This window comes from Aedes albopictus, chromosome 3, assembly GCF_035046485.1.
Source record: "Aedes albopictus strain Foshan chromosome 3, AalbF5, whole genome shotgun sequence".
In the NCBI taxonomy this organism is placed as follows: domain Eukaryota; kingdom Metazoa; phylum Arthropoda; class Insecta; order Diptera; family Culicidae; genus Aedes; species Aedes albopictus.
The window spans coordinates 165,668,170-165,688,385 of record NC_085138.1 but is presented as its reverse complement, the minus strand read 5'-3'; the positions used below and the strand labels follow the sequence as shown (position 1 = coordinate 165,688,385).

Sequence of the window (20,216 nt, the reverse complement as noted above, 5' to 3'; positions counted from 1 at the left end):
GATTCATGACGTTCAGATCATTCTGTTTTGTCCAAATGGAATCTTTAATGGGTTTTACCTGTTGGATATTTCTTCCCCTGTTTGCCCTGAACAGTTCCCATGTTGTCCTGTAGCGCAGTGTGAGAAATATTTTTTGAGAACGTGATTTCAGGTACACTCATATATAAACTTGGTGAAATGATAGTTTTTTAATGGGGCAGCATGTTACATTAACTTTTGTTACGATACTTTACTAACATTTGATCATTTTTGTATGATTGACCCAAAATGAGCGGTGAATGGCGACCTCACGGTACCTAATTGTTAGTTTTATAATAATACAAAAATGCTCTATCATCTCTCCTCTCTCAGGTGGTGTTCGGAACGAAATGCAACAAACTGATGGTGTACGACGTCAATACCCGGAAGGTGGATGCGATTCCCACATTGCCAAATAGTCGCGGTGCCAGCCCTGATACGCAATCCGGCATTCACGCCTGCCAGATCAATCCGAGCCACAGTCTGCTGGCGACGGGAGCTCGGCATTCGGCGGATATTGCCATCTATAGACTTCCGACGCTGGATCCACTCTGCGTAGGGGAGAACGGCCACCGGGATTGGGTGTTCGATATGTGCTGGCTGGACGATCAGTTCTTGGTATCGGGGTCACGCGATACCAAAGTGGCGCTGTGGCGTATCAACGAAGACACTATGGAATTTCCCGTAGCCAACAGCAAAGAGGGCGAAGAGCAGGAAGCCGTTCCGACCTATGCCCACATCAGCCCGGTGGCCATCAAGGACTGCCGGGGAGCCCAGAAGATTCGGGCAATCTGCTTTCACAAAGAGTACCGGGAGATTGCACTGCTGTCGCTCAACGGGTACATGCATCTGTTCAATGCGGAAACGTTTTCGCAAAAGCTCTCCCGGAAGCTACCGAATTGTCAGGAGAATGTGTGCATTGCATGCCAACCGAACGGACTGTACGCAGTGGGTTGTCGCTCGTACACCTTGCTGCTGGATCCGAGGACATTGCAGGTAGGTTTGTCGAGATGGTTCCCAGACATTAGACCAGGGTGTCGACTTCTGATTCATAACAGAAGTAAGTTATTTTAACGCTGCTGGAATTGTAGTATTGTTCGTTAGTAATTTATTAAGCTATTCTTGGAATATTTCGCACTTTTATTGTAAGGATCTCACACAATATTGTTTTTTCCAAAAATAACTTCCAAATTTTGAGCTAGATTTCCTGACAAGGTTTATGTAGACTTTTCAGGTTCTAGACACATTCCTGACTAAATGCTTGAAGAGTTTTTCACATAAGATTATGCGGGTTTATTTCTAGTGGAATTCTTAATAGACTTCAGCTACTCCGATAAATACTAATAGGGAAATAACATATTGCAAGGTCCAATAATTGCTTCATTTCCATTCCCAGGCTGTGAAAAAGATTGCATCTCGCTATAGTGGGTGCGGCATCCGTTCGGCCAGTTTCCAGGGCAACATACTCACAATCGGAACCGGACTGGGGATGTTGATGTTCTACGACATCCGCGCCGGAAAGTATCTCGAATCGCAGACCAGTGCCTCCCGCACGGTGGTGTTGAAGGCCAGCCGAGGCTATGTAGTGAGTATAAGTGACCGTGTGACAAGTGAAAAGTTTGATCCAAGAGGGATGGGAAATAACGGTATATTCCCCCCACCCTTTTCAGGCACAATTCCCCGAGGAAGAGATGGACAACTTCCAGCAAATTAAGTACGTTCCGGCTATCTACACGCACTGTTACGATAGCAGCGGTACCAGACTGTTCACCGCCGGAGGGCCACTTCCGGCAACGCTCATAGGTAACTACGCGGGCATTTGGCAATAGGCGCGGTTCGAATACCCGACAACATACCCCCTAGTTTGAAGTGATATAATGGGAAAAGCTCCTTCGTGTAGGCGATAAAGGTAACATTAGTGCATATAATTTATTATGTTCATCCTTCCTCTATAATAGTAGCCCATCGGAAGCGCTGTCCTATTAACAACGGGAAGTATTTGAATGCAAAGGATTCATATATCGAGATAATTTTATTGATTTTTTGTATTTCGTTTGATGTTCTAAAAGTTCGCAAAAATTCCTTGACGCTCTAAAAATGACGATACTTATACGTTCATATTTGAATACATATTCTTGTTTTCATGGTTGATGCAACAAATGACATGTTTACCAAATTCGATAAATACAGGAATCTAAAAAAATAACCTTTCAACCAATTTCCCTAAATGGATTTCTGGAGAGTTTCCTTTGACGTTTGCTGGAATTGTCATCAAAATTCCAAGGTTCTTTTCGCTCACCTGGCAATCATTTGACTCATTTCACTATAACTCAGTTGGGAAGCCATACTAAACGATCGAGAAATTCGCCTTAACGGTTTACCTTAACTGGCGGCCAAACTGGAATCAAGCCTAACTTTACCAAACACCGTATCTAACAAAATCCATGAACGGAGAAAATCGAAGGGGAAGTTCGCTGTTCCCATCGCAACTCATACATTGAGCATTTCAGAAACGTAAAAAAATCAGGGTATTTTTTCACAAATCATTCCCAAAGGTGAATGATACAAGTAGTCCTTAACGAAAATTCAGCGCCTCATGTGAAAATCTCTCTTTCGTTTACATATGTTACATAAGGTGTTTGGTAAAGTTATGTTTGGAATTTCTTTCTTCTAAGATTTCTGGAAGCTGTTCTTTAGTGGTTCTTTATTTGATCGGTCCAACATAAATTCGACTGCATAATAATAAGGCATTCGGCCTAATTATTAAGCGTGCACCATGTTAATTTTCTCCAGCAAAACTAACTTTAATAAACATATGTTACTCAAATCTTGCATAGAAGATAGAATCACATAAAGGCTAGTTAAAATTCGGCGGACTTTTTGAACCATCAAAGCAAACAAGTTGGTCTGCCTGTTCAAAAATTTCGCCAAACTTTGATTCTGCCTTTCGACAATTCAGCCTTTGGTGATTATGCCTTATGTGCCAAATCGCCTTTCGGTAATTCCACCATTAGTATTTCCGCCTTTTGTAATTTTGGCTTTCGTGTTTCCACCTAACGCAGAACACGCAGTTAAAGATTTAGTCGATTGTGCGTAACAAGTGTGTGCTTACATTTGAGCAAATTCCCACCCAACTAACTCTTTCAGTGCTATAGGCTCCATTCAATTGCTTTTTGTTGTGTAACCATCGAATTGAAGCAGTCAATGCTCAATAAAAGGGAAGCTAGTCAAATATAAATCATAAGCTAATACACTGCTGCAAAACAAGCACCATACCCATACAGCTACCAAATTCGGTTGTCGGAAATCAATCACTTTATTGCACTCTATTCCAACTCCGAGAAATTTCTCGGAAGATGTGAAAACTTGAGCAAATCGAATAGGAGTCCGCACTAACAAAACAGCTGCTATTTTACAGTACAATTCATAATACTGACAAATCCACAAACCAGCAGCGCTTTGAAGGCCGTTATGTGATATCATTACAGCTAGAAGCTGTAATAAAGATACTGTTGATATACCAACACGGCTTTTCGGATGTAAACCTTATTGTTTCTCCGAGACAATCGGTTGCCCTTCTTTAGTCTCACTTGAGACTAAATAAGGGCGGGATTATGAAGATGTTGTTAATTAGTTTAACATTTCACCTATATGGTTTCGCATTATGCGATTTACACAGTGTATTCTGTGTATCCTCGCCTTTGGCGTTTTCCAATAGATACCGATCTGGTTTTGTTGCTGCTGTTCTTTGTTGTGCTGTTGTTGCGAAGAGTTTAATCTTGCCTAGTTTGGGTAATGGCTACTGTTAGGATTGCTTAGATCAATCTTCAGCATAAAAGAACAGCAACAATCAATCTTTGCAGACTTATGCAAAATGGTTCAGCCCAAGTGGCCTTGGTCCAAAAACCTTACTTCCGTAAGGGGAATTTCTATCTAGGAAACCTTGTGAACCCGGTGTTTGCTACTTTCAGTAAACATGAAATGGCAAACTCGCGTGTCATGCCTCGAGCCTGTGTGCTTGTCAACAACGCAATAGTTGCTACACTCATCTCTGAACTAACCACCAGAGATGTATGTGCTATCACAATTGATGTATCTGTTGGAAACCTTAACAGGAAATACGTCTATTGTTCGGTTTATTTACCGCATGATGAACCATCCCCCACGTATGCTTTCAAACAAGTCATCGCATACTGTACTTCAAAAGGCCTTCCGCTAATTGTTGGCAGTGATGCTAATGCTCACAATATCATCTGGGGCAGCTCAGACATTAACTTGAGAGACTCCAGCTTGATGGAGTACTTAAGTAGTACAGATCTTGCATTACTTAACATATGCAACCGCCCAACTTTCATGGTATCTGTTAGAGAGGAAGCGTTAGACATAACGCTTTGCTCTAGTAGAATTAGTCACGAGCTGACCAATTGGCATGTGTCAGATGAAGAATATTTAGCTGACCATCGCTACATCTTTTTTGAACATTTAAATGTTACTTCGCAAACATTGCGTTTCAGAAATCCCCGGTCAACAAACTGGGATCTTTTTACTGATTTGGTTGCGGCCAAATTTCATGGATACTCACCATCCATTGACACTCCAAGTGATTTAGATGATGCCGTTGATACTACAACGATCTTCATCATGGAAGCTTTTGAAGAAGCATGCCCTCTACGGTCTGTGAAGATCATAAGAGGAACCCCTTGGTGGAACTCTGATCTGGCGAAACTCAGGAAACAATGTAGAAAGAGTTGGAACAGACGACGTTCGGCTGGTTCGGAGGCTTTGAGGTCGGCTCGCAAGGCCTACAGGGAAGCTCTCCGGTCTGCTGAACGATCCGGCTGGAAAAACCTTTGTACTAATGTTTCCAGTTTGAGTGAAGTCCCCGGTTAAATAAAATCCTTGCGAAATCTAAGGATTTCCGAGTGAACGAACTTCGTTTGCCAAATGGCGATCTGACTTCTGACTCTGATGAGGAAGTTCTGGAATGCTTATTCAGCATACACTTCCCCGGATGTGTGGATATTACATCTTCGGATGAACCTGATATCTTTTCTTGTAGTTATGATTCCCTGGCTTCGGCTCGGAGTATTGTAACTATAGAATCGATTGAGTGGGCACTTAATAGCTTTGCTCCTTTCAAATCTCCTGGGCAGATGGGATTTATCCTATTTTGCTTCAGAAGGAATTTGATCATTTTAAACATGTTTTGAAAAAAAAGTACTTGTTTGCAGTTGTGCTACAGGGTATATTCCCAAATCCTGGCGGGATATTACTGTCAAGTTTATTATTATTTATACTGTCAAGTGGGTCGTGCGTCGTATGAAGAAGCAAAGAGTTTCAGACCTATCAGTTTGACCTCTTTTCTTCTGAAATGCTTAGAACGCATTGGGGATCATCACATCCGTGATGCTCATCTGGCCAACGTGCCTCTTCATGTGAACCAACATGCCTACCAATCTGGTAAGTCCACTGTGACTCTTTTACACAAGGTTGTTTACGATATCGAGAAAGCATTCGCTAAAAAGCAATCTTGTTTGGGTGTTTTCTTAGATATCGAGGGTGCCTTTGACAATGTGCCTTTCGATGCCATATTGGAAGCCGAACGGGGTCATGGTATATCTCCAATGACTTCCAATTGGATTCATCAAATGCTCAAAAACCGATATCTCTTCTCGACATTGCGTCTAGTAGGGATTAGGAAATTGAGTGTTTGTGGATGCCCCCAAGGGGGGGGGGGGGTCTTATCACCGCTTTTGTGGAATCTCGTAGCAGATACGCCATTGAGGCAACTCAATAATAGCGGTTTTCCTACTTATGGTTTTGCCGACGACTACCTAACATTGTTAGTTGGTATGTGCATCAGCACCCTTTTCGACCTGATGCAAAACGCCCTTCAGGTAGTTGAGGGTTGGTGTCGCCAATATGGCCTTTCGATTAATCCGAGTAAAACATTTATTGTTCTTTTTACGGTAAGGCGAAACCGTTATGACGTTCGACCTTTGCGTCTCTTTTATTCTGAAATCGATGTGACTGAACAGGTAAAGTACGTTGGAGTCATCCTTGATTCCAAGCTTTCCTGGACACCTCACATTGAGTTCAGACTCAAGAAAGCTTGTATGGCCTTCGGGCAATGCTGGCGAACCTTTGGTACAACTTGGGGTATAAAACCCAATTATATCAAATGGATCTACACAACTGTCATTCGGCCAATATTGGCCTATGGATGTCTAGTGTGGTGGCAAAAGGGCGAAATGAGAACGGTCCAATCAAAGTTAGGCCATCTCCCAGAGGATGTGCTTAACCCTAAAAGGGATACCTTCATGGCCTCAGTTTCGTCACCTCGCTGAGTGTGTTCCATCAAAGACGAGCTCTGAGAGGCGCCTGGGGTCCAATGGACCCCAGGTATCCCTTTTAGGGTTAATGGCGATGTCTGGAGCGTTCCCTTCAACTCCCACGGTAGCGCTCGAAGTTCTCTTTGACGTTGCTCCACTACACATTCCTCAAGCATGAAGCACTTTCATGCACATACCGTGTACGAGTACTCGGTCTACTAGAGGAAACTCCTGTGAACCGCACATCAACACGCACCTCGTTGTTTCCACTTTTAGTGAATTGGGACAAAATTGTCCTTGCTCCAAGTGTTCTTACAATTGCTTGTAATTTTCCATATAGGACATTTTCCACGAAATTCCCTTCCCGGGAAGAGTGGACATCTGGATATCTGGAAAGAAGTATTTCAGACGGCATCGTATGTTACAATGATGGCTCCCTTCTCGAAGGTCAAGCAGGTGCTGGTGTTTATTCTCGTGAGCTAAGGCTGTATCAGTCTTACTCACTTGGTAGACACTGCACCATTTTTCAGGCCGAAATCTTTGCTCTTATGTGTGGAGTGCAATCAGCACTTCAGCAGCACGTAATGGGCAAAGTAATATACTTCTGTTCAGATAGCCAGGCGTTTGCTGAATTCGTTGGGCAAAGCTTCAGATTCACACTTGGGCTGCTACCCAACACAGACAATACTGGAATAGTTTGGAGTCATGTCGTCAAACCAAATTGTATTGTACTGAGCCATCTCTAGGGGTGGCAAAGTATCTAACAAATCTGTCAAAGCAGAATTGCAGCATGCTGGTCAAAGCATTGACTGGCCACTGCCGACTCAGTTATCACATGATGAATATTCAACAAGCTGATTCATTTGCATGTGATAGCTGTAAATCCGATTATGGAACTTCGTATCATTATCCAGTTTTTCCGCAACTGCGTTTCCGAGTATTCGGTAAACACTTATTAAGTGAAACTGACTTCAGAGACCTGAATATTCAGGATATTCTGTTGTTCTTAAACCGCTGTGGTAAAGCTCTTTCGCTTTATGCGTTATTACAGTGCCCTTTTCAGGGCGCTGTTTGAACCCATTGTGGTACGCTTATGCGTTAGTTACCTCTTCTAGGGTATTTTTTTCCTAATTCCCTGCCGGTCCTTATCCCCATCCTTATCCTTATTTCCTTCCTTTTCCCTCAGGTAGATGATGAAATAGGCTATTATTTTGGCGATGGCACAAATGTCCCAAATGGAGGATAACGTGCCTCTGGAGCCGGCCTTCTGATACCTGATACCACTAACAAAATAGCTGCTATTTTACAGTACAATTCGTAATACTGACAAATCCACAAACCAGCAGCGCTTTGAAGGCCGTTATGCGATATCATTACAGTTAGAAGCTGTAATAAAGATACTGTTGATATACCAACACGGCTTTCCGGATGTAAACCTTTTATTGTCAAAACAAGCTTTAAGCGGGATATATAGCTACTACACCAATACTTTACACAGCTATCCATCTCTGTGCTGTGAAAATATTTGGGCTGCTTTTATTGCACTTTTATCCAACTACAGAAGATTTGCCGGAAGATGTCCAAATCGAATAAGAGTACGTTTGTAATGCTTCCAAATACACAAAACAGCAGCGCTTCGTAGCTGATTAAAGAACACTCTTGTGCAATGTAAACACTATTGCGTTTGACGTTTCACAAGCTTTTGCAGCAAGATGAAGTTGGGTAAGGTTTCTTGTGGCACAATTATGAAGCCTTGTCTGGAATAAAACAAAACGGGCTATATTCTAAGCTATTTATATATAGTAATGCGGCAGCGAGGACATCATCGGGACCAGTGGATACGGAGATCGGGAGTTCGATTCCAAATAGCGGCAGGTAACTCCTTTAATTATTCAATTTCTAAAGCGAAAATTGCAGTTCCACATGTATTGCGTCACGGTCACAATTGTGAAAAGGCTGAAAAAGCGCCTTCTCAAGATGTTATTCATTTAGTGGTTACATAGGAGCCGATAAAAGAGCTATGACTTGATGGCATAGATAAGCTGTTCGCACAGCATATACATGTGGATTAAGTTTGCTAGATTCATTTGTATAGGGCTTGCATAGAAGCTTTCCGTCCATATGTACAACAGAGTAACTCACCATCAAGCCGTATAGAGGACGCTTTGTTGACGTTTACATTCACAATAAATGTTAGTTGGGACTTTAAATTTTTGTACTCTGTTTGTAGAAGCTCATCAGCCCACAATTTAATCTACCCTTAGGGGTTTGTGATCAACTTCTTGTAGGTTTTAAAATAATCCTGTCGAGATCCTTTTAGAATTGTTTGAGATAACTTTTTGAATTCTTCTCGAGATCCATTGTGACTTATTGCGAAATTGGCGTATCTTCGCTATTCCCAAAATCCAGTAAAATCAAAGGATGGCGATAGAGTCATCATAAGTTTCTAAGAAAAAGTTTTGTCGAGATACGTTATGAATCTGTAGACCTTGAAACCTTGGAAAGATCCTTGGTAGATTTTAAGCTATATAGATTCATAGTGATTCTATTGCGTATTCTGGGCATTAGATAGATTCATGATCTTCATTAAATTTCTGGAAGATTAGTGTTAGATTGTACTCAACATTCACGACAGCATTTTTGCGAGATTTTTTGTGTTAAACGCTCCTTAGGGTTTGAATATTCTAGGCAGTTTACTGCTGCGCATCTTGACGAGCCTCAAAACGGTTGCCAGTGTATATTGACAGTAACAAATAGGTCAACTTTGTCATTCTTGATATATGAATCCTGGCCACAAGTAAACAAAGTGGTTTGTGATATATACTTATTTCTGGAGTGCACTCACCTATTGACACAATATATTCTAGTGTGTTTCCGAGATATGTATGCATTCATTTTCTCGTTGATCCCAATATCTACTTACCTTTGTTGAGTTTCCTTTTCTTGAAACATTTTCCCCAGTCACAGTACTATCTGCTTGCTTTTCGTCTCCCAAATCTCAATCATCCTCCACCTCCTCATTAGCATCGTACTACATACCTATAATGCAGATTCTTAACCCCACGCATACGCATATGTATGCAGAAGCGCGGAAGCGATCCAACAAGTGGAGAGTACATACACATATAGACAAACAAACCTAACAAAGCAACCGACATGGTAGAGGAGAAAAAAGCGAAGCAGCAACAAGAACAGATTAGTGAAATACGTTTATTTTCGAAATGAAATATACTTTTTATGCAACGCTACATTGCGATACGTTCAAACGAAAGTTATAGGTTTTAATACGAATTATTTTTAGGAGTTAAGAATACCCCATAACTTAGATCTTGTTTGTTTCGCCCTTTGGGCGCTTTCAGTTGCTAGACTAAATGCGAAAGAAGTGATGTGATTGATCGGTTGTTTTTTCTATTGTTTTATCAAATTTTTTATTTTATTTTTTTTTTGCTGATGCTGATGCGATGTGTGAATGCGTAGGTTAGTCATTAGGTGTCGAAACAACTGGAAGAAAATGAGGAAATTTTTTTTTTATTCAATTCGTTTATTCGTTTATTTTACAGGCCCATACGCCCGGGGGCTTAACGGGGCCGATTTGCTCTTATATTTACATTGGGAACAACGGTACCACAGCTATTCTGCTGCGATCCCAGACTAGCACAAATTTTCTTTTTTTCCCCTCCACGCTTCGTTGACAGTCGTCGCTTGTTGGTACCATCAGAGGCCTCGCATGGAGATGAGCTGTCGTTCGCGTCGTCGTCACCGTTATCGTCGTGGTCACCGTCATCGTCGTCGTCGTCGTCATCGTCGACGATCTCGATCGCGTCGTTTAGATTCTCTGCTTCCACTGCACAAACCGTAAGCACGGTATTGGGTTGCCCTCGGGGTTGCCTATTGTGTTCGGCAAGTGCACATTTCGATGGCTCGTTGAATGTGATAGGGGCACAATGGAATGATTGGGATTCAATTTGAAGCGGCGGGAAATCAGCCTCACTGAACGTATTCTCGCATGTGTTTCGCTCATCGCTCGCTGCTGTTGCTGCTGGTGATGATGGTGATGTGGTTGGATAAGTGTTGTTGGTGCGTTCGGGAATGGTTGATTCTACGCATTTCTGCCTCGGGTGTGCGGGTCGGCAACATCGCCTACAAGTCCGGATTTGGTTCGGGTGCTCCACGAAACAGATCTCATAGACGATCGTTAGATATGATGGAATGGGATGCTTGATCCGCATCTGCAACACTCGAACTCCGTTCGGTAATCCCGAAAAATAATGCCTCCAACGTTCGCTTTGCACTGAAAGCACATCGCCAAACCGCATCATAAAATCGGCGACGGTCTTGTGTGATACGGACGGGGGAAGATCGTGTACTCGGACACTCACTGCCTCGCTGTCCACATAGACGGGTATTTTGAAAGGCTTGCCCTTACAAACAAAAACTCGCTTGATATTATGGGCGCTTTCATAGCGCTTCGCTGTATTAATGTCCACCATTTCAACAAACACACATTTTCGGGTGTTGTGGAATTGAACACTTTTAACATCAACGAGATTTAATTTGATTTCGTGTTCCAGAAACTGTTGGACTTTCCCAACATCTGGACGCGACGGAAGAACACCAAAATCAATCACCAAAGTGTTTTTGCGAACACCACTCATTTTACCGATACGAAGCACGGGAGAAGTTATAAGTACGTCCGAACGATGCGAATAGTGGCTGTCAACTGATGAGGAAATAGTTTGTACTGTGAATTAAAACAACAGCCTCTCATGGCTGGGAAAATATAGAAATAATAACAATGATTCAAGAGTTTTGAGCTTGCAAAATGTAGTTGAAGTGTGTGTGTTGTTTTAAGAATGTGGTGTGATATCACTTCCTAACTAACTTTCCGGGCTGAAGGAAATAACAAAAGAAGATCAAATTTTGCCATGAAAAATGAATAGCTGATGTGCAAAATTTGTTATTGGTTTGTTGGGAATAAGAGCTAAAAGAGTAAAAATAATAACTGAATTTATACCGGAAAATAATAACTAATTTTATAATTATAAAAACAAACCAAGGACAAAATATATTGAAAGAAAAAAATTACTGAATCAGTTATTATCGAATTATTGAGAACAAAGTAAGTACGAAATGAGTTATTTCAAGATCATCATAATTGTAAATTTTGTTCTTATGATTGGGGAAAAATGTGTTTTAAGTTAGAAATGTCTTTGGTAATTATTAAGTGTTTTTTTTTTTTTTTAAGATCTTAAAAAAAAAAAAAAGGTAATTTTTGCTACAAAGTCAGTTATTGTTTTTGTTGTTTTAGCTCGTTATTCCCAATAGACCAATGACAAGTTTTGCTATTCAGCTATTCATTTTTAACCCTAAAAGGGATACCTTCATGGCCTCAGTTTCGTCACCTCGCTGAGTGTGTTCCATCAAAGACGAGCTCTGAAAGGCGCCTGGGGTCCAATGGACCCCAGGTATCCCTTTTAGGGTTAATGGCAATATTGATCTTCTCATGTTATTCTCCCTGACAAAATACAAAAATACCTACAAGATTAAAATTAGTTATAATTGCAATGTATGCCATTGAGAAGTTATTTTTCAGAAGAACTTGTTTTGTCATGGTTGCATAGTTTGTCATTATTCAATTATTAATGGTTAATCAAAAATAACTTAGAATTGACTAATTTTGCAATAATAACATTTTTTGTTCTTAACGAGTTATTTAGTGTTATTCATAAATAACCTAAGAATGGTAAAATATGTTATTATTATGTCTTTGGTTTATTTTTTCCTCTACCCGGGTTGATCTGCTGAAATTTTATGTTATCCTTATTTTCCACAATCTGTCATTGTCACTAAGTGGCGTGTACAGACCAGCAATCGGGCGATACAGCCTGCACGCCGGCGCCGTATCGAATGATGCGTAAACTTTGCAGCCTACCGTTGTATGGTAGTCTGAAGCCATGGGCGAAACTACGGATTTTTGCCAGGGGGTGCACCTCAAACAAATATTCATTAGTTCATTCATTCATCACCCCATAGCGCACAGCAATGTATTAAAATTCTAGGGGGTGCCTGGCACCCCCGATAGTTTCGCCAATGTCTGAAGCACTTTCTTCCGCCGCAAAGATATCGATAAAGCCACCTGGAAATCACCCGACCATCAAATAGAAAACCAAATCGACCACGTTCTAATCGACGGTAAATTCTTCTCGGATATACTCAATGTCCGCGCATACCACAGTGTGAATATAGAATCGGATCACTACCTAGTCGCTTCATGCATGCGCTCAAAACTTCCAACGGTTATTGCTACGCATCCAAGTCGAACGCCGCCCGCTATGCTAAACATCGATCGGTTGCGGAACGTAGAAGTGGCCCAAGACTACGCGCAGCAGTTAGCAATGGCCCTACCAAAGGAAGCGCAGCTTGGCGCAGTTACACTTGAAGATGGCTGGAGGGACATCCGATCCGCCATAGCTATGGCGGTAGGTAGTACCTCGGCTGGTAGTACCATAGGTAGTACCTCGGCTGCAGCTCTAGGCTTCGTGACTCCGAATCACAGAAACGACTGGTACGACGACTAATGTGAACAGTTGAAAAATGAGAAGAATGCAGCATGGGCGAGAATGTTGCAACACCGTACGAGAGCGAATGAGTCACGTTATAGACAGGCGCGGAACAGGCAGAACTCAGTCTTCCGGAGGAAGAAGCGCCAACAGGAAGAACGAGATCGCGAAGCGATGGAAGAGCTGTACCGCGCTAAGGAGACACGGTACGTTCTACGAGAAGCTGAACCGCTCTATAGGAAGCTTTGTGCCACAAACCGACATGTGCCGAGATAATCACGGGAATATTCTAACGAGCGAGCGTGAAGTGGTCGAGAGATGCCAGCAGCAATACGGTGAGCACCTTAATGGCGACGTTGCAAGCATCGAAGGTGGCTTTGTAACAGATTTAGGAGCACATGCGCAGGACGAAAGACTTTCGGCTCCTGACCTCCAAGAGATTGAGGAGGAGGTTGGCCGGTTGAAAACAACAAAGCCGCTGGAACAGATCAACTACCAAGCGAGCTTCTAAAATACGGTGGAGAAGCACTGGTGAAAGCACTATACTGGGTCATTATCAAGATTTGGGAGGAGGAAGTATTACCGGAGGAATCGATGGAAGGTATCGTGTGTCCGATCTACAAAAAGGGCGACAAGTTGGATTGCGGGAACAACCGCGCGATCACACTACTGAACGCTGCCTACAAGATACTCTCTCAAATTTTATGCCGCCGTCTATCACCGATTGCAAGAGAGTTCGTGGGGCAATATCAGGCTGGATTTATGGGTGAACGCGCTACAACGGACCAGATGTTCGCCATCCGCCAGGTGTTGCAGAAATGCCGCGAATACAACGTGCCCACACATCACTTGTTCATCAATTTCAAATCGGCGTATGATACAATCAATCGAGAACAGCTATGGCAGATTATGCACGAATACGGATTCCCGGATAAACTGATACGATTGATCAAGGCGATGATGGATCGAGTGATGTGCGTAGTTCGAGTATCAGAGACACTTTCGAGTCCCTTCGAATCTCGCAGACGGTTACGGCAAGGTGATGGTCTTTCGTGCTTGCTGTTCAACATTGCTTTAGAGGGTGTAATAAGGAGAGCGGGGATAAACACGAGTGGGATTGTTTTCACGAAGTTCGTTCAGCTGCTTGGTTTCGCCGATGATATTGATACTATTGCTCGTAAATTTGAGACTATGGCGGAAACGTACATCCGACTAAAGAAAGAAGCCAGGCGAATCGGATTAGTCATTAATGTGTTAATGACAAAGTACATGATAGCAAAGGGCTCCAGGGAGGAATCACCGTGTCCGCCACCCCGAATTTATATCGACGGTGATGAAATCGAGGCGGTTGAAGAATTCGTGTACTTGGGCTCACTAGTGACCGCCGACAACGACACCAGCAGAGAAATTCAGAGGCGCATTGTGGCAGGAAATCGTGCTTACTTTGGACTCCGCAGAACTCTACGATCGAATAAAGTTTGCTGTCACACGAAGGTTTTTTTAATAGACCGGTAGTCCTCTATGGCCACGAAACATGGACCCTACGTGCAGAGGACCAACGCGCTCTTGAAGATTTCGAACGGAAGGTGTTGCGTACCATCTACGGCGGAGTGCAGATGGAAGACGGGACTTAGAGAAGGCGAATGAACCGCGAGCTGCATCAGCTGCTGAGAGAACCAACCATCGTCCATACCGCGAAAATCGGGAGGCTACGGTGGGCGGGTCACGTCATCAGGATGTTGGATAGCAACCCGACTAAAATGGTTCTCGAGAGTCATCCGACCGGTACAAGAAGACGTGGAACTTAGTCGAGCTAGGTGGGTCGACTAAGTGGAGGACGATCTGCGGGCCCTACACAGATTGCGGAACTGGAAACAAACAGCCATAGATCGAGTGGAATGGAGACGGCTACTATGTACAGCAGAGGCCATCCGGCCTTAAGGGTAGTACGCACCTGATAAGTACTGCGGAAAAAGATAGGCCAAGGAACGGTCAAGAAATGATTTCACTGTTAAAATTTCTTGAGCGGTCCGCAGCTGGAAAGAAATGAAAATTGTGTAACGCTCGTAACGCCTGCCGGGCAAATCAAATGGAGGTGTCACTTTTCCTTGCGGAAAAATATCCGTTCAATTATTCCTCAAGGAAAAGTGACATTTCTTCCCATACTAATCAGATATCAAAATTCCTTTGGTAATTAGAGGGATTTTTTCTGGAGTGCTTTTCTTACCAGGTACTAGACTTTAGCCTGATCGGAAAGGTAAGGCTTGTCAGCCAGAAGATAGACGAGAGGATAGGAAAGACCAACGGATCTGGAGATGTCAACAGCTTATGAGGAGTTATCCACGAAGCAGTGACAACAACAGCGCAAGAGGTGATAGGTATCGCTCAGCGACGCCTTTGGTTTGACGAGGACTGCCAACGAGTGGCGAACGAAAAAAAAGGCCGCCAGAAGTCGAATGCTAGTGGCCGGTACCCGGCAGAACAGGGAGCGGTACAGGGTGGCAAGAGCAGAAGAGAAACGAATGCATCGCAGAAAAAAACGGCAACACGAAGAGAGTGTTATTGCTGAAGCGCAGGAAAGTATGGACAGGAACGATATGCGGAGGTTTTATGCAACTGTCAATGGCGCGCGGAGTGTCCACCATATGCAATGACCGGGAATGTAATTTGCTGACAGACAAAACAATGGTGGCAGCCAGGTGGAAGGAGCACTTCGAAGATTTGTTGAATGGTAGCAGAGAAGGAGCACCCAGGAACAGGATTAACATAATGGATGACGGTCAAGCAGTGGAACTACCAACACTGGATAAGGTTGAAAAGGCCTTTAAGGAGCTGAAAAACAGCAAGGCTGCTGGGAAGGACGAGATCCCGGTCGAACTTCTTAAGCACGGAAGCGAGCAGCTACATCAATCAATCCACCAGATTATTATAAAGATTTGGGAGAATGAAGAATTGCCCACCAACTGCTTGGATGGCCTCATATGCCCAATGTTCAAGAATGGGCACAGACTGGAGTGTGCCAATTACAGAGGGATCACCCTTTTAAATTCGGCGTATAAGATACTGTCGCGTGTCCTGTTCAACAAACTGCGACCTCTTGAGGAGTCCTTCGTCGGCGAATTCCAGGCTGGTTTTCGTGAGGGCCGATCAACGACGGATCAAATGTTTATCCTGCGGATGATCCTAGATAAATTTCGGGAATATAACTTGCAGACTCACCATTTGTTTATTGCTTTTAAAGCTGCGTACGATTCAGTGAAAAGAAATGAGCTTTGGCAGATAATGTCAGAACATGGTTTTCCGGTGAAACTAATTAGGTTGATACATGCAACGCTGGATTGATCAAAATCAAGTATTTGGATCGCGGACGAAGTGTCTACGTCGTTTGTGACCTTGGATGGATTGAAGCAGGGGGATGCTCTTTCAAATTTATTGCTCAACATTGCACTCGAAGGAGCGATTAGGAGGTCAGGCGTGCAGAGGAATTGCTCTATCATCACACGTTCGCACATGCGCCTCGGTTTTGCGGACGATATTGATCTCATCGGCATCGATCGTAGGGCAGTGGAGAAGCTTAGGCTCCTCTGAAGAGAGAGACAGCGAGGATAGGCTTGACGATTAACTCTAACAAGACGAAGTACATGATAGCGGGTAGAGACAGAAGCAGGCCTAGTGGTGTTAGTGCTGAGGTAGTGATTGATGGGGAAGTGTTTGAAGTTGTTGAAGAATTTGTTTATCTTGGAACACATGTAACATGTGACAATGACGTTTTCCGTGAAGTGAAAAGGCGTATGCAGCTGCGAATAAGGCCTTTTACGGATTGGGTAGCCAGCTTAGCCATTGCAAACGCAAACAAAATTCGCTCCGTATAAGACGCTGATTTTTCTGGTTGCCCTATACGGTCACGAAACGTGGACATTGAAGGAGGTAGACCGAAAAGCTTTTGGAGTTTTTGAGCGCAAAGTGCTGCAGACAATTCTCGGTGGGAAACAACAAAATGGAGTGTGGCGCAAACGCATGAATCACGAGTTGTATCAAGTGTACGAAGATGCGAATATTGTGAAACGTATAAAGAAGAAGAAAGAAAAGCGAAAACAATATTCAGCAGAGAACCCGGTAGAGGTAGGCAACTTCGTGGACGGTCGTGAACCCGCTGGCTGCACGCGGTAGAAGAAAATCTACGATCCCTACACGTTCGGGGAAACTGGAGGAATATCGCCCAAGACCGCCGAAGATGATGCTCTACTATACGCTCGGCGTTGGAGCAAAGCTCCAGGCTGGGCATTGGTCATGATGTTCACAAGCATGCTACGGTTTTGCCCATGTAATGCGTCGTCAATGAAAGCGATGGTAGCAACCATGCATCACCTACCTAAAGCACATCCACACGACCCAGATACCATAGGTAACCATAACGACTTTTTTCGTTATGTAACCATCACCCGTCTAGACCATCGCTCATTTAACCGTCAATGACTGATGCTGCCCGTCTTAAAGTTCTAGGTTGATGCCGTTTGTAAAGTTGGTTTGATTTACAAATATGTAATTAGCATTATATAATATAAATTTTTCAAGTATTGCAGATTGATACTTGCTGTGTGCAGGTTCTGAAACGCCGAAAAAGGAAGAATCGTTGAGGATAACTCATGCTATTGATTTAGTGGTGGAGCTTATAAAGAAACTGCGCCAACAGTGTTTATGAGACTTTCCGGGCACGAATCGTGATGAAACACAAACATTTTTTCGCTACGTAGGGTGAGGGTTTCTAATGTTGAACTGTAAATCGTTGCATATACACTCGTGGATAAACTCCCTCTCCTTCTTTCGAAGCATAACTAATGTATGATTTGGGGCCGGATCATCCGGAGCCATAATTTCCCGGTCTGATACTTTTTTATGTGAAACAACGTTCAATAGTTTGGATGTTTTATAGAATCACCACCACACAGCACACATTGCTGCCGTACTGTCGCGACCGTCATGACCATCGATTCAATAGGCCGAAAACTCCGAACGTCATTCAAAACATAATCGTGACTGTTGAAGTCCCCGAGGTAACGACGCAACCGACAAACAATTTGTTTTTTCATCTTGACTACGTAGTACAGCGATTTGATGAGCCTATTGCGATTGTGTGGCAGTGAAAACGAATTTATGTTCAGGTCGGTTTGAAAGTGAGTATGAACGGTGACCAATGCCAAGCCTGAAAGCTACTTTGCAGCCAACAAGGTATCAGGGTATCCAGGTAAGGTAATGGCGAAATAAAAAAAATACGGGTCTAACTACAGGGGATAGACAAAATGATCGGGACAGGTAAAATTTTCATTTTTCAAAAAATGTTCAATTAGCTGTAACTTTTCTTAAAGTGCATCAAATATTCTCAAATTTTTACTGTAAGTTCTTCAACTAGTTGTGTATCTGTGGACAAAATTTGGAAAAGATCGGACAATTCTTCACGAAATTATAAAGATTTTAGAAAAAGGTAAAATTATCCGATATCCAACTTTGAGCTATTATATCTCCGGATTCAATGAACCGATTGCAATGAAATTTTGACCATTTATGACTTATATAATGAGCTATAAAAAACCATTGACTTAACTTAATATTCTTAACACGGAAGAAAATTATAACGATTAGATTATTTTTCTAATAAAACACCAAATTATCCAAAACATCAACATCGTTTCAAAATTCAAGATGCAAATTATAGTTCATTTAGTTTTCCTCTAATTGACTTATATATAAATGCGTTTTGAAGGAAAGTAACAACATAGCTGCCAATTAGTTGAAAAAGTAATAGGATGCATATTAAAAATAGACCAATTTACTAAAAAATCGTGAAAAAAATAAAATCGCTATAACTTTTTCGCTTGTTAAAAATTTCAAGTTAAGTCAAATGTTTTCCAGAGTTCATTATATAAGTCATGAATTGTCAAAATTTCATTGCAATCGGTTCATTGAATCCGGAGATATAACAGCTCAAAGTTGGCTATCGGATAGTTTTAACTTTTTCAAAAACCTTTATAACTTCATGAGGAATGGTCCGATCTTTTCCAAATTTTGTCCACTGATACACAACTAGTTGAAGAACTTACAGTAAAAAATTGAGAATATTTGATGCACTTTTCGAAAAGTTACAGCTAGTTGAACATTTTTTGGAAAGTGATAATTTGGCCTGTCCCGATCATTTTGTCTATCCCCTGTATGTATATTTGTGTGATTCTGTTTCTTATAGCTTCTAGTTTTTTATACTCACGTTTAGTTTCCCATTATAATTTTAAATAGTATATAGTGGAGTAGTCGGAACCAAAGTAGTCAATTTTAGCGCATAGAACATTTGTTTAGATATAGTTTAGGTTAACTTGTTCTTTTTCGAATTCACTTGTTTTTTATTCTAGAATTTAAGCTAAAATGTATCCAGCTTTTTACGCTACGCTGCTATAAAATCTGATTCACCCCCGGTTGACGGATTTTGCCGACGTTATAGCATAGATCCTAGCATGCTTTAAAAATATTTCAATTTGAAAACATCCGTTGTCAAGGACCTTCAAATTGTTGATTTGAAAGAAAAAACAAAAATTTCCTCGATTTCGTTATCGTTCGTTAAATATTGATTGAAATATGCCTTCAAAATGTTGCGTGGACGGCTGTGGTGCCAGGCAAGACAAGGGCGAAGTTAGTTTTCATCACTTCCCATCGATACAAACCGCCCGAGATCTTATGCGAAGAGAATTGTGTATTGAAGCTGCAGGAATGAGCGGAAAAGATGTATCGGGCAATATATTTGTGGACAGCATTTTGGAACAAGTAAATACCCAGAAGTAGATAAATGTCTTTAAATAACAATTAACTCTTCACTCGTAGGCAAACCTTCCGCTTCCAATGCCACGAATGCTGCAAATTGGATCCCAACTCTTCAGCTGAACTTCAATTCAAGCTATAAGGATGATTTGAATGGAACAGGCAATTCCGTTGTGTTCAATAAATTTTAAACATTATTCAAACAGTTGAAATCATTTTAGAAATCGGATATGATACGTTCACTGTAGATGGAATAGAAGATTCATCTATAAATGACATTATATTGGAAGACGAACAAGTTCTGGAGAATGAAACAAAGGATTATCCGCTTAATAATGATAGCAACAGTCACAAAAAATTTTACTCGACGCTATATTCCTTGAATAAACAGTTACAAGGATTTACAATCATTTTTCGCAAAGTACATCAGTCTAGAAAAAAAAATCAACAAATAAAATAGTAAACTAATGAAAAATGTATATTTGCCTTTTATGAAAACACA

General features: G+C 42.0%; 1 protein-coding gene across 2 annotated transcripts in view; it reads left to right on the top strand.

Moving 5' to 3' along the window:
* LOC109402775 (DDB1- and CUL4-associated factor 12 homolog) overlaps positions 1-9,870 on the top strand; it is a 35,701-nt gene extending 25,831 nt beyond the window's left edge. Inside the window, exons 2-5 of one of the 2 annotated variants that reach the window (XR_003899733.2) lie at positions 352-1,014; positions 1,415-1,603; positions 1,689-1,927; positions 9,375-9,870. Coding sequence is in view for 1 of the 2 variants with exons in the window: in XM_029880576.2 (XP_029736436.2) it covers positions 352-1,014; positions 1,415-1,603; positions 1,689-1,847 (1,011 nt within the window). In the remaining variant the exon portion in view is untranslated. Of the gene's footprint in view, positions 1-351; positions 1,015-1,414; positions 1,604-1,688; positions 2,638-9,374 lie in introns of those variants that run through there. The other variant, XM_029880576.2, reaches the window with a different exon arrangement.
* Positions 9,871-20,216: the final 10,346 nt, after the last annotated feature.